Source organism: Triturus cristatus, chromosome 1_2 (genome assembly GCF_964204655.1).
Source record: "Triturus cristatus chromosome 1_2, aTriCri1.1, whole genome shotgun sequence".
Lineage (NCBI taxonomy): Eukaryota > Metazoa > Chordata > Amphibia > Caudata > Salamandridae > Triturus > Triturus cristatus.
In genome coordinates, this window is record NC_140580.1 from 380,299,032 (window position 1) to 380,316,720 (window position 17,689).

General features: G+C 48.6%; 1 protein-coding gene across 1 annotated transcript in view; it reads left to right on the top strand.

The window, feature by feature from the left end:
- Positions 1-17,689, top strand: part of BMS1 (BMS1 ribosome biogenesis factor) — a 138,185-nt gene that overhangs the window by 77,852 nt on the left and 42,644 nt on the right. Inside the window, exons 15-16 of the mRNA XM_085605114.1 lie at positions 8,699-8,887; positions 9,448-9,636. Of these exons, the coding sequence (XP_085461240.1) occupies positions 8,699-8,887; positions 9,448-9,636 (378 nt within the window). The remainder of the gene's footprint in view (positions 1-8,698; positions 8,888-9,447; positions 9,637-17,689) is intronic.

Consider the following 17,689-nt stretch of genomic DNA (forward strand, 5'->3'; position numbering starts at 1 on the left):
CAGCTGATTGCTTGCGCCTTGAGCTTCCTATTGTGGCAGTCAGGACGAACCTCCTGACTGAGGTGCTTCAGCTGGCAGCAGCCTCTTCGGAGCCCCTGCTGCCATCCAATGAGACCCTCACAGACGTTCTTCTAGGTCACGGTCTAGCACAGGGGCTCCTGTGGATAGGATGATTGCCTTGACGCAACCACCCGGCCCGGGCTACCCCACTTTCCCCTTCCAACACCCTACCCCGAGATGCTTGGTGGTCCAAGCCTCAACTTCTAAAGGCGCGTTCCCTTCTGCTTCCCCAGATAGGGAATCCAAGAAGCTGGACCATCTTGGGAAGAAGATGTTTTCTTCCGCCAGCTTAGGACTGCAGTCGGTGAACACCGCAGGTCTCTTGGGCCGTTACACCCACTCTGTGTGGGGTACGGTTGCGCAGGTGCTGTTGCAGTGTCCGGAGGAGGCCCGGGTCACACACTCCTGTGCAGTTGCAAAGGGAAAAGATGCAGCAAAGTCTATTGTGGGCTGGACACTGCCGACTCGCTGGGTAGAACAATTTCTACATCAGTACCCCATATACGCTACACCTGGCTGAGATCCACTAGCTTTTCTGGGGATGTCCAATCTACTCCCTTGGACATGCCCTTTGATGGCCGTCATTTGTTTGCCGACAAGACAGACCATACACTCGAGTGCTTTAAGGATTCTAGAGCTACGGCCAGATCAGTGGGCCTCTTTGCCCCCTCTCACCCTGTGGAGTCTGCCTTTCGCCCCTTTAGTGGCTACGGAAGGGGTGCCCACCACGTTCCACCCAAGGCCACAGGCCGGAGCAAGCTACCCAGTCTCTGTGCGGCCTGGGACATGGGACCCAACGCCGTGGGTCTGGGGGCCAGTGGACAGACCAGTCCACCAGTGCCCCCTCTGCAGCAGCATCTAAGCCTTCCTCGTCCGACATTTCAGGGCCACCAGTTGCCAGTGGGCTGCAGGATCCACCATCACCTCCCCCACTGGCACAACATCAAGTCGGACAGGTGGGTTTTACAGATAGTCCCAAGGGGCTACTCCCTCCCCTTCGAGACTACCCCTCCCTCTATTCCACCAACACTCCATCACATGTCGGAGGATCACTTGGTCCTTCTCCGTCAGGAAGGTATAGCTCTCTGGCCAAGGGAGCTAATGAGCAAGTCCCTGTCCCAGAAGTAGGACGTGGTTTATTTATTTATTTGTGGGTTTGTACCGCGCTGGACTCTACTCCCAAAGGAGTATCTCCACGCCTTTGGTCGGCCATAATGCAAAAGGAGAAAAGAGGATCCAAGCAGTATATCGTGTTAGTTTTGAAAAAGGAAGGTTTTTAATTGTTTCCTGAAAGGGAGGTGACCATCACATAGCCTCAAGAATATTGGGAGGCTATTCCATAGAATTGGACCAGCAACTGATAGGGCTCTGTCTCCCTGTCTTGCTTTTTTTACTCTGGGTACACATAACAGAGCCTGCTCACTGGATCTCAGAGAGCGCATGGGTACATAGGGGGAGAATTTGTTAGACAAATAAATAGGGCCTCTCCCATGCAGGCATTTGTGTATAACACAACAGATTTTAAACTTCACCCTCTGTTTGATAGATAGCCAATGAAGCTTGTTAAGAAGAGGTTTGGAGGGAGTACGAGGGGGCCGATTTAGAACAAGGCGAGCAGCGGTGTTCTGGACCACCTGGAGTCTAGAAGTTACTCCTTCATTTGCCGCCAATAGTAGTCCATTGCAATAGTCTAAACGACTTAGTACTAGAGCCTGTACCAAGGTTTTTCTAGTAGAGTCTGGCAGCAAAGGGAACACTTTCCGCAGCAAGGCAATAATGTGGAAACAAAAGCCCACCACTTGGTTTCCGTGATGTTTTAGGGAAAGCTTCTGGTCCAGTCGGACTCCTAGATTTTTCACTACCTGCCTGGGCTCAGGAACTGGGCCAAGGTCTTGAGGCCACCAGTCAGGAGTCCACAGGAGTTTGGCCTCCCCGAACAGCATCACTTCTGTCTTTGCAACATTACATTGCAGGAAGTTAGATGTCATCCAGTGAGCCACTGCTTTCATCCCCTGGGCAAAGGCATTCCTAACCTCAACAGTGAGGATTTTAAAGGGAAAGAGGAGTTGGGTGTCAACAGCATATGACATGGGAATAAAGCCATGGGATCTCATGATGTCAGCTAGGGGGGCCACGTAGATGTTAAAGAGAGTTGGGCTCAAACAGGAGCCCTGTGGCACCCCCTAAGAGATCCCCCCCTCCTCTGACCGATATATCCCCAATGTGACCCTTTGGGTACGGTCTGTTAGGAAACTCCTCAGCCAGGCTAAAGCCGTGTCTTTCAGGCCGATGTTAACTAGCCTGGTGGCCATGATGTTGTGTGACACCGTGTCAAACGCCGCGGACAGATCCAACAGAACCAGGATAACAGAGTAGCCTTTATCCTGGAACATGTGTAGATCGTCCGCGACTGACAACAAGGTGGTCTCAGTACTGTGTCTTGGCCTAAAACCTGACTGGGAGGAGTCTAGCCCACCTGTCATTTCGATGTAATTTGACAGGTGCCTATTTACAAATTTCTCAATTATTTTACCCAAAAAGGGGAGAAGCGAAATAGGTCTTAGATTAGACAGTTCCGTCCATGGGATGGCCGTGTTTTCCCTCAGTGGTCTTACCAACGCCCTTTTCCAATCTAAGGGAACCTTCCCTGTACTAAGGGAGATGTTGACCAAATTCAGAATTTCTGGTCCTAAGACATCTGCCAACAAAGGCATAATGCGTGCCGGGATGGAGTCTAAGGGGCTACCACTCTTAATTTGAGTAATCAATGAGATTACCTCTTCTAAGGAAATAGAGGGAAAATTTGTAAGGCACTGAGTAGGTTGTGCTTGCCGTATAATATTCTGAGGAATATTATTTTCTCCTGCAGCAATTGTATTTGAAACCATAATCCTGTCATAGATCCCATCTATCCTCTTCATGAAAAATAGAGAGATCTCATCACAAAGATCCTGGGATGTAACCTCTGCAGTCTCACAAGCTACTAGCTTGGTAAAAGTTTGTAAAATATTGTACAATACTCTAGAGTCTTTCCCAGCCGCTGTTAGTTGCGCTGCAATATGATTTTTACGGGCCGTTCTGATGGCCTTATGATATATCTTAAGAGAAGTTTTATGCTGTTCTTTATCTTCAGGTCTCTGGGATTGCCTCCATAACTTTTCCAGTTTTCTGGTTTTTTGTTTCAAAGATCTTAAATCCTCAGAGAACCAAACTTCTTGCCTATTTGCCGGGCGAGGTTTATATACTTTCTGCGGGATAATGGCGTTGGTTACTACTCTAACCGTCTCCTCAAACCTGTTAAGAGCAGTTGTTACGTCCTCTGTGGAATTCTCAGACAGGGAGGTTTTATACTTCTCTCTAAAGGTTTCCATGGTGAGTTTATGCCAAGGTCTCCTCTTACTAGCCAAGGTGATCTGTATTTGTGGCTTATACGTGGAGGCAGTATAAAATTTTAAAATAAAATGATCTGTCCACTCTACCTGTGTAGGTGTCATGCATTTGATGGAGGATGAGTTAGACAGAACTAAGTCCAAAGTATGGCCTGCCTCATGAGTGGGCCCATAATTAATCTTTTTAAGTCCCAGAGAGTCCAGATCCATTAGAAGAGTTTGTGCCTCTATACATTTCTCTGACTCACTATGGACATTAAAATCCCCCACCAAGAGGAAGTCCTGGTTTTCTTGTACATACGGTGCTAAGGCCTCTATGAGTGGAACAGAGAAGTTCCCACTCTGGCCTGGTGGACGATATACCAGTACTCCCTTCCTTTGTTCCCTGGGTATTGAATTAATTTTGAAAATTAATAATTCCATCTTGGGTGTACATATTTCCTCGAGGATTATGATGTTCAATTCCTCCATATGAACAATCGCCACTCCCCCTCCTATTTTATTGGGACGGTCTAGCCTGACTATTTTATATCCCAACGGAATACCCAATGTAACGGCTGGGACTGAATAAGGCTTAAGCCATGTTTCTGTTAAGAAACAAAGGTCGGGTTTCTCAGTAGATATGAGGTCCCATACCTGGATGGCATGTTTCGCTAGTGAGCGAATATTACAGAGCAGATTTTTACTCCCCAGGGGGAAACTATCCATTGTATGAATCATCTGGATAGTTTTTTGCACTTTAGAGTGCAAGCCAACAGGGTCACTCAATTGGTTTCTTTCCTCCCACAGAGATGAAATTGTGTATGACATACCTGACAGGTAAACGGGCCTTCCAAAGTGATTCCCCTAGTTTCATTACAGATCATCGGGAGGTGGTTACGCAGTTCCACCAATACCTGTGAGGTATATGTTCTCCGGTTACCGGGCGGAGTTTCTGTGATGTCTATACGTTTCTCCATAGCCCTCTGGCCCTGGCCCCGTCCAGTCGCGGACGGGCGCAGACGGGCTGGTCTTTGGCTCGTCTTAGGCTCGTCTTAGGCGCAGGATCAGGAGCCACACTGCGCGCAAACGCTGCGCGCTCGAGGCGACGAGTGGCTAAATAGCCCTCGAGTAAATGGAAGCTAGAGCGCTAACCGCTCGTCTTCCTGTGTGGGCCTGTCACTGTCCCGCCCTCCGCACCCGTGATTGGCTGCTGGGTCGGACCGGGCGAGTAAGCACTGTTTGAACTTTAGAGCGGCATCTAATCCCTTTGTGCGTGCGTGAATGTAGTTTTTGACAGTGTGATACTAAATATCTGGCATCAGGAGGTCCCTACAACAAATTCACCATAACAATTACAAGGTAAAAAGATTTTTTTTAAACGTTTCCTCTTATTGACTATACAAAATACACAGCAAGATAGTTATTTCTTCTGCAGTGATGGCGCCAAGCGGGGTCGGGACTAGCTGCCACAGTCGTCCTTACCGCAAAATTTGGAGCCTCCTCGCAGCCTAAATAGCCCTCGAGTAAATGGAAGCTAGAGCGCTAACTGCTCGCCTTCCTGTGTGGGCCTGTCACTGTCCCGCCCTCCGCACCCGTGATTGGCTGCTGGGTCGGACCAGGCGAGTAAGCACTGTTTGAACTTTAGAGCGGCATCTAATCCCTTTGTGCGTGCGTGAATGTAATTTTTGACAGTGTGATACTAAATATCTGGCATCAGGAGGTCCCTACAACAAATTCACCATAACAATTACAAGGTAAAAAGATTTTTTTTAAACGTTTCCTCTTATTGACTATACAAAATACACAGCAAGATAGTTATTTCTTCTGCAGTGATGGCGCCAAGCGGGGTCGGGACTAGCTGCCACCGTCGTCCTTACCGGTTGTTACTCCCAACTACTTTCTGGTGCCCAAGAAGGACAAAGGCGTGCCTCCTATCTTGGATCTCTGGGATGTCAACCGCTTCTTCCGGAAGGAGAAGTTCAAAATGTTGACATTAGCTCAGGTCCTGTCTGCCCTCGACCCTGGATGGTAGCGTTGGACTTTCCGGATGCTTTTTTCCACATCCCCGTCCTGCCAGCCCACAGGCGTTACCTGCGGTTCATGGTAAGCCACGAGCATGTTCAGTTTACCGTACTTCCCTTCAGCGTTACCAGCGCCCCTCAGGTGTTCACAAAAGTGATGGTGGTGGTCGCAGCTCATCTGCACAGATCGGGGGTTCCAATCTTCCCCTAGCTCGACGACTGGCTGTTAAAGGCGTGTTCACCCCAGGCTGTCGTCTAGCACCTTCAGGCTACGGCGGACCTCCTGCATTTGCTGGGGTTCACCATCAACGTGTCGAAGTCACACCTGACTCCCTCTCGGAAGCTCCTTTTCATCGGAACAGTTCTGGATACAGCGCAGTTTCGAGCTTATCTTCCCGACGAGCGAGTCCGGGATAACCGGGCTATGATACTGATGTTTTAGCCTCTTATCCCGGATTTCGGTAAGAATGACTCTGAGGCTGCTGAGCCTCATGGCCTCCTTCATCCGGCTGGTGGATCATGCCAGGTGGCATATGTGGGCTCTGCAGTGGGACCTGAAGTTCTAGTGGTCGCAGCCTCAGGGGAATCTTTCCGATGTCGTCCAGATCTCGGAGGGCACTGCACACCAATTGCAGGGGTAACTAAAGGACCAGGATTGGGTCAGTGGCAGATCCCTCTTTCTTCCTCAACCAGACTTCACGGTGGTGACAGATTTGTCACTTCTGGGGTGGGGCGGCCACATGAGGGAGGCGAAGATCGGTGGCCTCTGGTCTCCGGCAGAGTACGGGCTCCACATCAACCTGCTGGAGCTCCGGGCGATCCGTCTTGCACTGAAAATATTCCTTCCTTCTGTCAAGGGAAGAGTGGTGCAGGTGTTCACGGACAACACCACCGCCATTTGGTACTGCAACAAACAGGGCAGGGTGGGGTCGTGGACCCTATGTCAAGAGGCTCTCCGCCTCTGGACGTGGCTGGAACATCAGGGCATGTCCCTGGTGGTTCAACGCCTGGCAGGTTCCCTGAACGCTAGGGCAGACGAACTCAGCCACCTGTGCATTCTTTATCACTAATAGCGTCTTCGCTCGGAGGTGGTGTAAGGTCTCTTTCAGGAGTGGGGAGAGCCTTGGTAAGATCTGTTCGCCACCGAAGAGAACGTGCAATGTCAGCAGTTCTGCGCATTGGAATTCCCTAGGCGGCACTCGCTCAGTGACGCTTTTTGTCGCGAGTGGAATTGCGGTCTTCTATACGCCTTTCCGCCTATACCACTTCTGCCCAGAGTGCTTAAGAAGATCAAGAGCGACTGGTCCCAAGTCATTCTGGTGGCTCTGGATTGGGCTCGAAGAGTCTGCTATCCCGAGCTCTTGAGTATGGCTATCGATCCTCCAATCCGACTGCCTCTTCGGGAGGATCTTCTGTTGCAGCAACAGGACACTGTCCAACCTCCACCTCCTTGCGTGGATATTGAGCGGTGACAGTTGACAGCTATTAACCTTCCTCACGAAGTCTGTAATGTCATCTTGGCAGCCAGGCACCCTCCCCTAAAACGGTATACGTCTGTAGATGGAACACATTTCTGGCATGGTGCACAGCAAAGGCTGTGGATCGCCTTTCTGCCCCTCTTTCAGAGGTTCTCCTCTTCGTTCTTTCTTTGGCCCAGCTGGGCTCTGCTTTCGGCACTCTTAAAGGCTATCTTTCAGCCATTTCGACCTTTCTTCGCCTTCCTGATCAACCTTCTCTTGTCAAGTCCCCTATTGTAAATAGATTTCTTAAGGGCATTACTCATCTCTTTCCTCCTATTCTTTTTGTAATGCCCCAGTGGGACTTGAATCTGGTCTTAACTTACCTTATGTGTGCTCCTTTTGAGCCACTACGTAATTGTTCTCTCAGACCCTTGACCTTAAAGACTGCTTTTCTGGTTGCCATCACCTCTGCTCCCAGGGTGAGTGAGCTTCAGGCTGTTTCTTCTACGCCTCCTTTCCTTGCTGTTCATCCGGACAAGGTTGTCCTTCGAACTAGACCTTCTTTTCTTCCCAAAGTGGTTACCTCTTTGCTCATAGGACAGACCATCACTTTGCCCACCTTCTTCCTGCCCCAGCATTCTTCTGAAGAGGAGAAGAGGCTCCACTGTCTGGATCCAAAACATGCACTTTCATTTTATCTGGATCACACAAAACAATTCCGGGTGGATGACCCGCTCTTTGTTGGCTATGTGGGCGCCAAGAAAGGTCAGGCCGTGGAAAAACGAATCATCTCTTGATGGGTCGTTCTTTGCATTAAAATCTGTTCTTCCTTGGCGATAAAGGAGCCACTAGTAGGGTTGTGTGCCCATTCCACCAGGGCGACGGCAGCAACTACTGCTTTGGGACGTGGAATCCCCCTCGGTGACCTCTGCCAGGCGACCACGTGGGCATCATTGCTCACGTTCACTAAACATTACTGCCTGGATAGCCAAGTCCGAAGAGACGGCTCCTTTGGCTGTTCAGTTCTCCAGGACTAACTGGTGTGAACTTGGTTCGCAGACCCACCTCTGAGGTTGGTATTGCTGGGGTAGCTATTCTAAGGTAAGGAATCAATAACTAAAAGTTTCTTTCAAATAAACAATTTACTTACATTCGGTAACGATATATCTGTAAGAGACATATATTAGTTATAGATTCCTTACCACCCCACCCATCCTCCTTGTTCTGTGAACTGACTTCTAGTGCAAGGGACTCCCTTTCAGGACCCTAGTATTGTGCACCAGTGGTCAGTGTCTTGCATGGCTCTGCGCTTCTGGCGTGGAATGTCGTGTAGAGAACTGATGTCAGTGCGCAGGGGTGGCGTCTAAGTAGATACCGCAACGTCATTCTGTCGATCACAACACCAGCGACAAACGCGGAGTTGACCGACTGCACCTACCGATGCGCAGGGGTACTGCTTAAGAAAAATTCTCCGGATCCAGTCTGACGCCTGCGGGTAATTCTAAGGTAAGGAATCTATAACTAATCTATGTCTCTTACAGATATATCGTTACCGAAGGTAAGTAACTTGTTCTTTTGGTATACTATATAAAGAGCCAGCTTCTTACACAGGGCTTTCTTGAAACCATAGGACTGAAAAACAGAAGGTGTGCAGATTTCCCCACAGATCCTCACTCGTTGAAGCATTGCCTTCTGTGCCAGTTGCTTTGCCATATTCATTCAGTTGAAAAACAGAGCATTACACCAGATGTCTAGCGACAGTTCTTTTAATTTTTCTTATGTGCAGATGGTAAGCGAGGAAGAGGAGGAAAAAGAGGAAAGCGGTGATCCCAGTGCAGCTCCAGAGGAAGAGGACAAGAAAAAGAAGCGGCTAGATAAGAAACGCAAGCTCAAGGAGCGTTTTGACGCAGAGTATGATGATGGAGATGCCACCTATTTTGATGACCTGAAGGGGGAGATGCAGAAGCAGGCCGAGGTGAGTGGAGGGTTTGAAGTCTGAGCAGAGCTTCGATAACGTGCCTTCTTGTCTTTAAGTGCTCAATAGTGCATCTTGACTAGAAGTGCCATACACATCTCTGAAGTTAACTGTACAGACGCAGTCGGCTGCATTATTTTCTTTGTGAAAATGTGCTCTGTTAAATCTTTCATGCATATGTCGATCATTACAAAAACGGAACAGTGTTTTGAAGATTGCAGACTGCTTTGTCCATGTCAGAGAAAATGTGCTTGTCTGTCATATTTGTTCTGTCCTTTTTGTTATCTTAATCTGCATATAAATATATAACCCACATAGCAGATTCATCCATGATTTAACTTTGAAACGTTTTCTCTTCATGTGGTAAATATGAATCTTGAAAGATGCACTTCTTTGGGTGGAGAGATGGAAGATCCTTTTGCTCATAACACATATAAGGTGGAATGGGCCCAAACAATGACGCCCATGCCGGAATCGGCAGGTGGACAGCAACCCTGCTTTACATTGAAGTAATTGACCACTTGTCTCCTGAACATATTTTTGCTTTGTAACCCATACAGCTGAATCGCGCTGAGTTTGAAGACCAAGAAGATGACATCAGAGTTCAGTATGAGGGCTTCCGGCCAGGAATGTATCTTCGCCTTGAGCTTGAGAGTGTCCCTTGTGAATTTGTGGTGAACTTTGACCCGCGATACCCCATGATCCTTGGTGGGTTGGGCAACAGTGAAGGAAACGTTGGCTACATCCAGGTAAGATGATGGGACACTATTTTCTCAAATCACTTAAATTTGAGAAGGGAATTAATGTATATCTTTCAGGATAGCTTCATGAAGGCACTTTCTGACCATTGGAGAAATTATTAGTTAGTTTGCAGTTCCATTTCAGACTGCAATTCAGACTGCAAGTGGTGCACTTGCTGACAGTAAAATCTGTATCAACACAAATATTAATTCTCAGCTTCCTTCAAAATGATCTTTTTCATTCATGGTTGAAGCACTGGCTACTGCAGGGTATAGACACTGCACTTGGCCTTATTCTTATTAGTGCTTGCTTTTATTGTGTTCATGTATGTTTTATGGCAGGTCTCCTCTTGTCCATCCAAGGCTGCATCTGGTCCTCCGTTCCATTATGTGTTTTTCCCCATTGACTGCCATTGATCCTTAAGATGCCTGGACAGGACAAATCCACTTGTAAACAGCCCTATGTAGTAGTAGGTAGAGGATGCCTCAATATGCATAGCACGTGTAGAACAGGCTAGTTTTGAAGGAAGGTTTTGCCTCCAGCGATATTTCATGAAGCTGGTGAAGGGGTCAAAACAGAAAAGGGTCTTCCACCACAGAAGTATCTTTGGAAGCAAGCAATTTGCAGGAGAACACAGGCATAGGTTCAGATGGACTAAGAGTGTGAGATGTGTGTATAGGGAGATTGTTCTTCAATATAAAATTTTGAAACGCATAGAGCAATGCATAGGTCACCTTTACAGCACATCATTTACCACTTAGCACCTTTACTACACATTCTTTAAAACGTAGGTAAGCACCATGTAGGCCGTTTGTTGGTACCTTAAAATGCAGGACTTAAGTATTCAGGTAAGTTATTTATTTGTATTTTTTTTTAAATGAAATTAGCACTTTATTTACTATATGTATGCATACATATAAGAAATGAATTATTTATTTTTATATATATATATATATATATATATATATATATATATATATATATATATAATTTTTTTTTTTCCGATGCGTTTGAGCTGTAGATCATATGCTATGCATAGATCGCCATCTAGTGTTGGGTCCGGATGCTTGCACTTTGTTTTTCTTCGAAGAAGTCTTTCCAGTCGCGGGGTAGGTGACTCCACCTTTCAGTGATAGTGCGCATGGGCATCGTCTCCATTGATAGATTGCTTTTTTCCGCCATCGGGTTCGCATGTTACTCGCTGCGCCTCGGTTCGACACCGCTTCTTCAATCTCCCCCGGCGCGCAAGACACACAACTATGAGGGTATTGTTTCCGATCGCCTATACTATTCTTCGCGTGTCGGATTTTCTGTTTAAAACTCACTTTCGATTCAGGAAAGTTCATAGTGGGCCGTCAGGACTACCCACTTCGGTTCCACAAGCGGTCGATGGAACGAACTCCCTTTAAATTCTACCCTCGGTGCCACGCATAATACCCGTGCACCGCCCCACAGGGAGTGTGTAACCTGTGCTTGTCCCCTGAGCACAGAGAACAGGACTGCGACGCGTGCAACGCGTTCCACTCCAAGTAGACACTTCGCGACCGTCGGGGTCAACGTTGCGACATGCAAAGTCAACGCACAGCCTCCATTCCGGACCTCTTCGGATCTGATGAAGAAGCTGAGGATGCTATTGGTGCCGAAGAAGAGCAGGAACCGATCTCCGTTTCCGAGTACGGCTCCGATCAGGATGATAACAAGTACAGAAACTCCCTCGCCCCGACATCCACCTCAACCCAAAAAGAAGGCTCAGGACCAACCTGCGCCTTCAGGCCCCGGTCGGCCCCAAGATCACGCTTCCGACTCCCCGCCTTTGGGCTCGGCACCAAAGCCTACCAAAAAGCCTTCCGGCTCTGAAAAGCCTCAACCCAAAACGGGAACCGAGCCGAAACCTTCGGGATCGAAATCTAAGCCCGGCTCTGAAACTCAACCATCGGCACCGAAACATACTTCGGATCCAAAAACACCAGCCCCTAAACCATCGGGATCAAAACCTTCGGCGCAGAAAACATGATAAGCACTGAAGTCACCAAAAAAACACAGTTTCGACGATCCGATCGATAAACCGGACCCGAATCAGAAGATGGTGTACATTCATCCAAAAACTGGCCATATCGCCACCAAAGTGACTCTAAAGAGAAGGAATGATGCTGAAGAGGAATATCACATTCCTTTGAAAAAGAGAACTGTCGGTACTAACCCTTCCCCTCCTCCTCTTCCTATCTCATCTCCACCTTCTCCACAGTCTATACCTGTACCTACTTCACCTCAGCATTCACCACATACACCTGACAACCAGGATGATGGGGATGACAATGGGGATAACGATACCCAGCCAATACCTGCAGACCAATGGGACAACTACAACATTAACTCGCCCACAGGCCTACCAAACCCTCTCCACCAGACGACTGTGTAGGTTACATTGAATTGCTGGGTAGGGCTGCCAATTACAATGAGGTGCAGCTCCACAAAGATTCCCTCGAAGAGGATTTCTTTTTCCAGACCCTTAGCACTACTCAAGTCATCACACACTTTATCGATGCTCAAGGGTATGATCAGACATGTGGATGATATCTTTAGTGATCCTGTCAGGGCACGTATCATTACCCCTATAGTAGACAAAAATATAAGTCTGCACCATCTGACCCAGCGTACATTAGGGGATAATTACTGTTGGACTCACTAGTAGTGTCTACGGCACGCAAATGGGCTAACTCCCAAACCACAGGAGATGTTCCACCTCCAGATAAGGAATCTAAGCTTCTTGATGCTTCGGGGAAAAGAATCGCACCTCAGGCAGCAAACTTCTGGCGCATATCCAACACACAAGCATTGCTAGCTGGATACGACCGTGTGCATTGGTGATGGTGTCAGCAGCCTCAGAACATGACAACTCTAATTCCCCAAAGGAAATTGTGGAAACCGATCTACCCTTTCATTGTTAAGTCAGATATGCCCAAAGAGAGACCCAAGAAGTACTCCAATTGGCATTTCAAATATTTATTGAAGCAATTGGACTCTAGTGTGAAATACATGCGCTGCAATGATTAACAGACGGAAACAAAGCATTAACAGCATTACAAGAATGGGGAAAAAGATTAATAATTCAACCACTGTATCTTTGTATTGGTTATATGAAAAGATATAATTGTACTCCTACCTAGCGCTGCCTATCCTAGAAAGCATAGGGTGGCCAATTCTACCAGAATTTCTTAGAGTGGGCTAACTCCCCATGTACCTGCCTGCCTGCCTGCATGTGTCATGTGGCAGCCAGTTTGGTGTAGAATAGGCTGTTGTCCCTCTTAGGATAGTGATGGGATTTAGCCGGGCTAGAATAAACCCATTATTTGGTAAAGTAGAGTAAAGCAAGATCGAGCAGAAACGCATAAAGGCTGTAATCGACAAGAATATAATTTTAAGCCCTTCAACTGGTACAGTGATTTAAAAAACATAAAAGCTGTCGGGTAAGAGCGAATAGGTATATTTCCTGTCCAGAACGATACTCCTGTTTAGTGATTAAAAAAAACAGTTTTAACTCCCAACATATATAATACAACCCGGAAACTTGCAGTTCGAGGCATATGAGCTGCAGATTACACACTTTTGCATAGATCGCCATCTGGTGTTGGGCCCGGATGTTTGCAGTTTGTTTTTCCTCTTGGAAAGTCTTTGGAAGTCACGAGGTCGGTGACTCCTCCTTTGGATCATATTGCGCATGGGCTTCGGCTCCATCCTCAGATTGGTTTTTTCCGCCATCGGGCTTGGATGTAATCTTCGTGCTCCGGTTCCGAACATTTCCAGTTCGACGATCGAAGCGGAATCCTCACCTCACCTCGCGGTATTGTTTTGATCGCGATCTCCTCAATCAATGCACCTTCTCATCGACAAATCTTCGGTTGCAGTCATCGACGGTGGCCTTCGGGCCTACCCAAGCTCCGGTCCCGACTGGTGGAAAGAACTCCATTCAAGAAGTGCCCTCGATGTGGGTCCAAATTCCCCCACACCGATCTTCATGAGGTGTGCAACCTCTGCCTCTCCCCTGAACACGAGGCTCGAGACTGTCCGGCCTGTAAGTCTTTCAGATCGAAAAAGACTATTCGGGACCGAAGAGCCAGACGAAACATGGCACACTCCTCGACCTCCGTTCCAGTCGATATCTTCAGAGAGAACATCGAAGATCCGGGACAGCAGCGCACCGAAGAGGACCTCGTCAGTGCTTCCGAGGCCGACGACTCAGATGTGGAGGACATCACTCTGGTGCAGAGGGTCGTGAGTAATATACCCCCACCCACGCCCGCGCCAACACCCAAAAAGGCTTCGGTCACGCCTTCCCCTCCGGGCCTAGGCAAGACCAGAGACTCTGCTTCACACACCCCACCTTCGGGCCCGGTGAAGAAGCCAAATAAGCCTTCCGGCGGCTCGAGCCAGCCTGCCAGCGGTGCAGAGAAACACACTTAGGCACCGAAAAAGAAACAGGCCTCTACCTCGACACCGAGCTCCGCACCGAAGTCCTCGGGGTCGAAACCCAGCGCTTCCGTACCGACGCCATCTTCGGTACCGACCAAACTCCATAAGGCCCTCGGCACAGACACTTCCAAGCCGAAGCCCACCTCGGCACCGACCAAGAAATCGGAGGTTCCCAAACCCAGTGTTAAGCAAACTGGCACGGACAAGCCTAAAAAGTCATCGGCCCCGAAGACTTCGGCGCCGACGGACCAAACACTGTCACAGGAACTATTTACACCGGATCCCTTACAAAAAAACTCTCACCAGGGATCCAAAAACTGGACATTTGGCACTCTCTTCCAAAAAGAGACATTTGGACAAACCGGCTCCACCTCCAAAGAGGAAGGACTCTGCTACCTCCCCTTTCAGAATACCTCCTCCACCTCATCCACCCTCTCCACCTCTGCCCCCTCCGCCTTCTCCACCCCCACCTCATCGCTCTCCGACCCCGTCTCCAGACGATGATGATCAGGGGGACCCATATCACGATACAGGGGATGTGCCCCAAGACCCCACCCCTACAGGATCCCCAGACCCATGGGACGACTACAATAACCCAGATGTTCCCGACGTCCCACAAGATGACCTTTACCCTTCCAGGCCATCTCCACTGGAAGACTCATTAGGTTTCCACCACCTACTTCAAAGGGCGGCACACTATCATGGGGTAGAGTTACACACTGACCCAGTGGAGGAGGATTTCCTCCTCGACACATTTGATACCACACATAGGTCTACCTCCATACTACTTATGCTCAAGGGGGTGGTAAAACATGCGCCAGAGGTTTTTAAGGACCCAGTCAGGGCCAGGGTCATTAACCAACACATAGAGAAAAAGTACAAAGCTGCCCCCACAGATCCTACCTATATCAAAGGGCCAGCGCCACTGGATTCCCTAGTGGTTTCCACTACACGAAAAAGGTCAAATTCCCAGGCATCAGGCGAAGCACCACCACCTGACAAAGAGTCAAAGCTACTGGACGTGTCAGGAAAGCGCACTGCGACACAGGCTGCCAATATATGGCGTATCGCCAACACCCAAGCGCTATTGGCCAGATACGATAGGGCACATTATGATGAATTAGAAACCATAATGCACCACCTCCCTGAAAGATAGAAAACTAGGGCCAATTAATTAATTCAATAGGGTAAGACAATAACTAACACCTCTATACGCTGTGCCTTAGATGCAGCAGACACAGCCTCCAAGGCCATTAATACTAGCGTCCTCCTCCGTCGCCATGCTTGGCTAAGAATATCAGGTTTTAAACCAGAGGTACAAGCCTCCATCCTGAATCATCTCTTTGACCAAGAACACCTATGCGGCCCAAAGGTAGATGAGGCCCTCGAAAAAATGAAGAAAGACACCGATACGGCGAAGTCCATGGGAGCCCTGCAGTCACACCCTCCTAGGCGCTCTTTTCGCCGCTCTTCCTTTCGGAGTACATCTAGAGGCTACTCCTCAGATAGCGCGACCACTTCCTACAAATCCCCCACTCAGTTCACCTTCACAAGGGGTTATCAAAGAGGCGGCTATAGGGGAAATAATAATAAAGGCAGAGGCAAAACAAATACCGCCCGCTCTGCCACACCGCCTACCCAATGACTTCCCCCCCCGCTCCCTCCAGACCATCCCACTCCGGTCGGGGGCAGACTTCAAAATTTCCTTCATGTCTGGGAGACCATCACCTCAGACAAGTGGGTGACTCAAATTATTCAGGATACTGCCTGGAATTAACATCTACCCCACCAAACATTCCACCCAGGCAACGCCCAATGTCACAAGAACATTCCACATTACTAAAACAGGAGGTAATCTCCCTCCTACAAAAACATGTAATAGAACAAGTTCCCGTCAATCAGCAAAATCTAGGGGTCTACTCCCTATATTTTCTAATACCAAAAAGGGACGAGACTCTACGACCTATTCTAGATCTCCGGCCCCTAAACACATACATACATTCAGACCATTTTCACATGGTAACGCTTCAGCAGGTGCTTCCGCTCCTCTCCCAGAACGACTTCCTCGCCACACTGGACTTAAAAGACGCATACTTCCGCATTCCAGTACACCATGCTCACAGAAAGTACCTCAGATTTGTAGTGGACGGGCAACACTACCAGTTCAAGGTGCTCCCATTCGGAGTCACAACAGCACCACGGGTATTCACCAAGTGCCTAGCGGTAGTGGCGGCACACCTCAGAAGACAGCACATTCACGTCTTCCCATACTTGGACGACTGGCTGATAAAAGCCACGTCCTACAACCAATGTGTACACCACACCGCCACTACAATCCAACTACTTCACCAACTAGGCTTCACGGTGAACCATCAAAAGTCCCAACTAACACCATCCCACATAAAACAATACCTCGGTGCCACCATAGACACCTCAAAAGCAATAGCCTACCCCAATCCGGCCGGATTGCAAGCATTCAGGCTTTCCGACACAGATTCATACTTCAACACTTCCTTCCAGCAAGAGTGTTTATGCAACTGATAGGGATGATGGCCTCTTGCATTTTCATAGTGCCCCACGCAAGACTCCAGATCCGTCCACTCCGAGTGCTTAGCGTGCCAATGGAACCAGGCCCAGGGGCAACTGACAGATCTGGTGTTGGTAGACGGTCGCACCCATCGCTCTCTGCAGTGGTGGAACACCACAAACCTTTCCAAAGGTCGACCGTTCCTGGACCCGGTTCCACAAATAATACTAACAACAGATGCATCGCTCTCCGGCTGGGGAGCTCATCTATTACACCTCACAGTGCAGGGCACATGGACGCCGCAACAAAAGTTACTCCATATCAACCATCTGGAGTTACTAGCAATCTCTCTAGCCCTAAAATCTTTTCAGGCACAGATTTCAGGCAAGGCAGTCCTCAGTCCTCATTCGCACAGACAACATGACGGCCATGTATTACATTCAAAAACAAGGCGGCACACACACTCCACAGCTCTCAACTAGCACAGAGCATATGGAGATGGGCAATTCCACACAAAATCTTTCTCCTAGCCCAACATGTCCCAGGAGTCCAAAACACCATGGCAGATCTGCTCAGCAGACAGACGCAACAGATCCACGAGTGGGAACTTCACCCGCAGGTTCTTCACCCGTTCTTTCAGAAGTGGGGGCATCCACACACAGACCTATTCGCCACCCACGAAAACAAAAAATGCCCAAGCTTCGCCGCCAGATACCCACACCCATTGTCCAAAGAAAATGCGATACGGATGAACTGGTCAGGCAAATTTGCGTACGCTTTTCCACCTCTCCCACTAATTCCATTAGTGGTGCGAAAGCTACAACAGCATTCCCTCACGCTGATCCTAGTAGCTCCAACATGGGCCAGACAACCGTGGTACACCACGCTGCTGGAACTCTCGGTAGAACCACACCAAAGCTACACCTCTCACCATGCCTCCTAACCCAGAACCATGGAGAGATCAGGCACCCGGACCCAGCTCAGCTCAACCTTGCGATCTGGCTCCAGAAATCCTAGAATTCGGATACCTAAACCTTCCCCCTGACTGTATGAACGTCATCAGA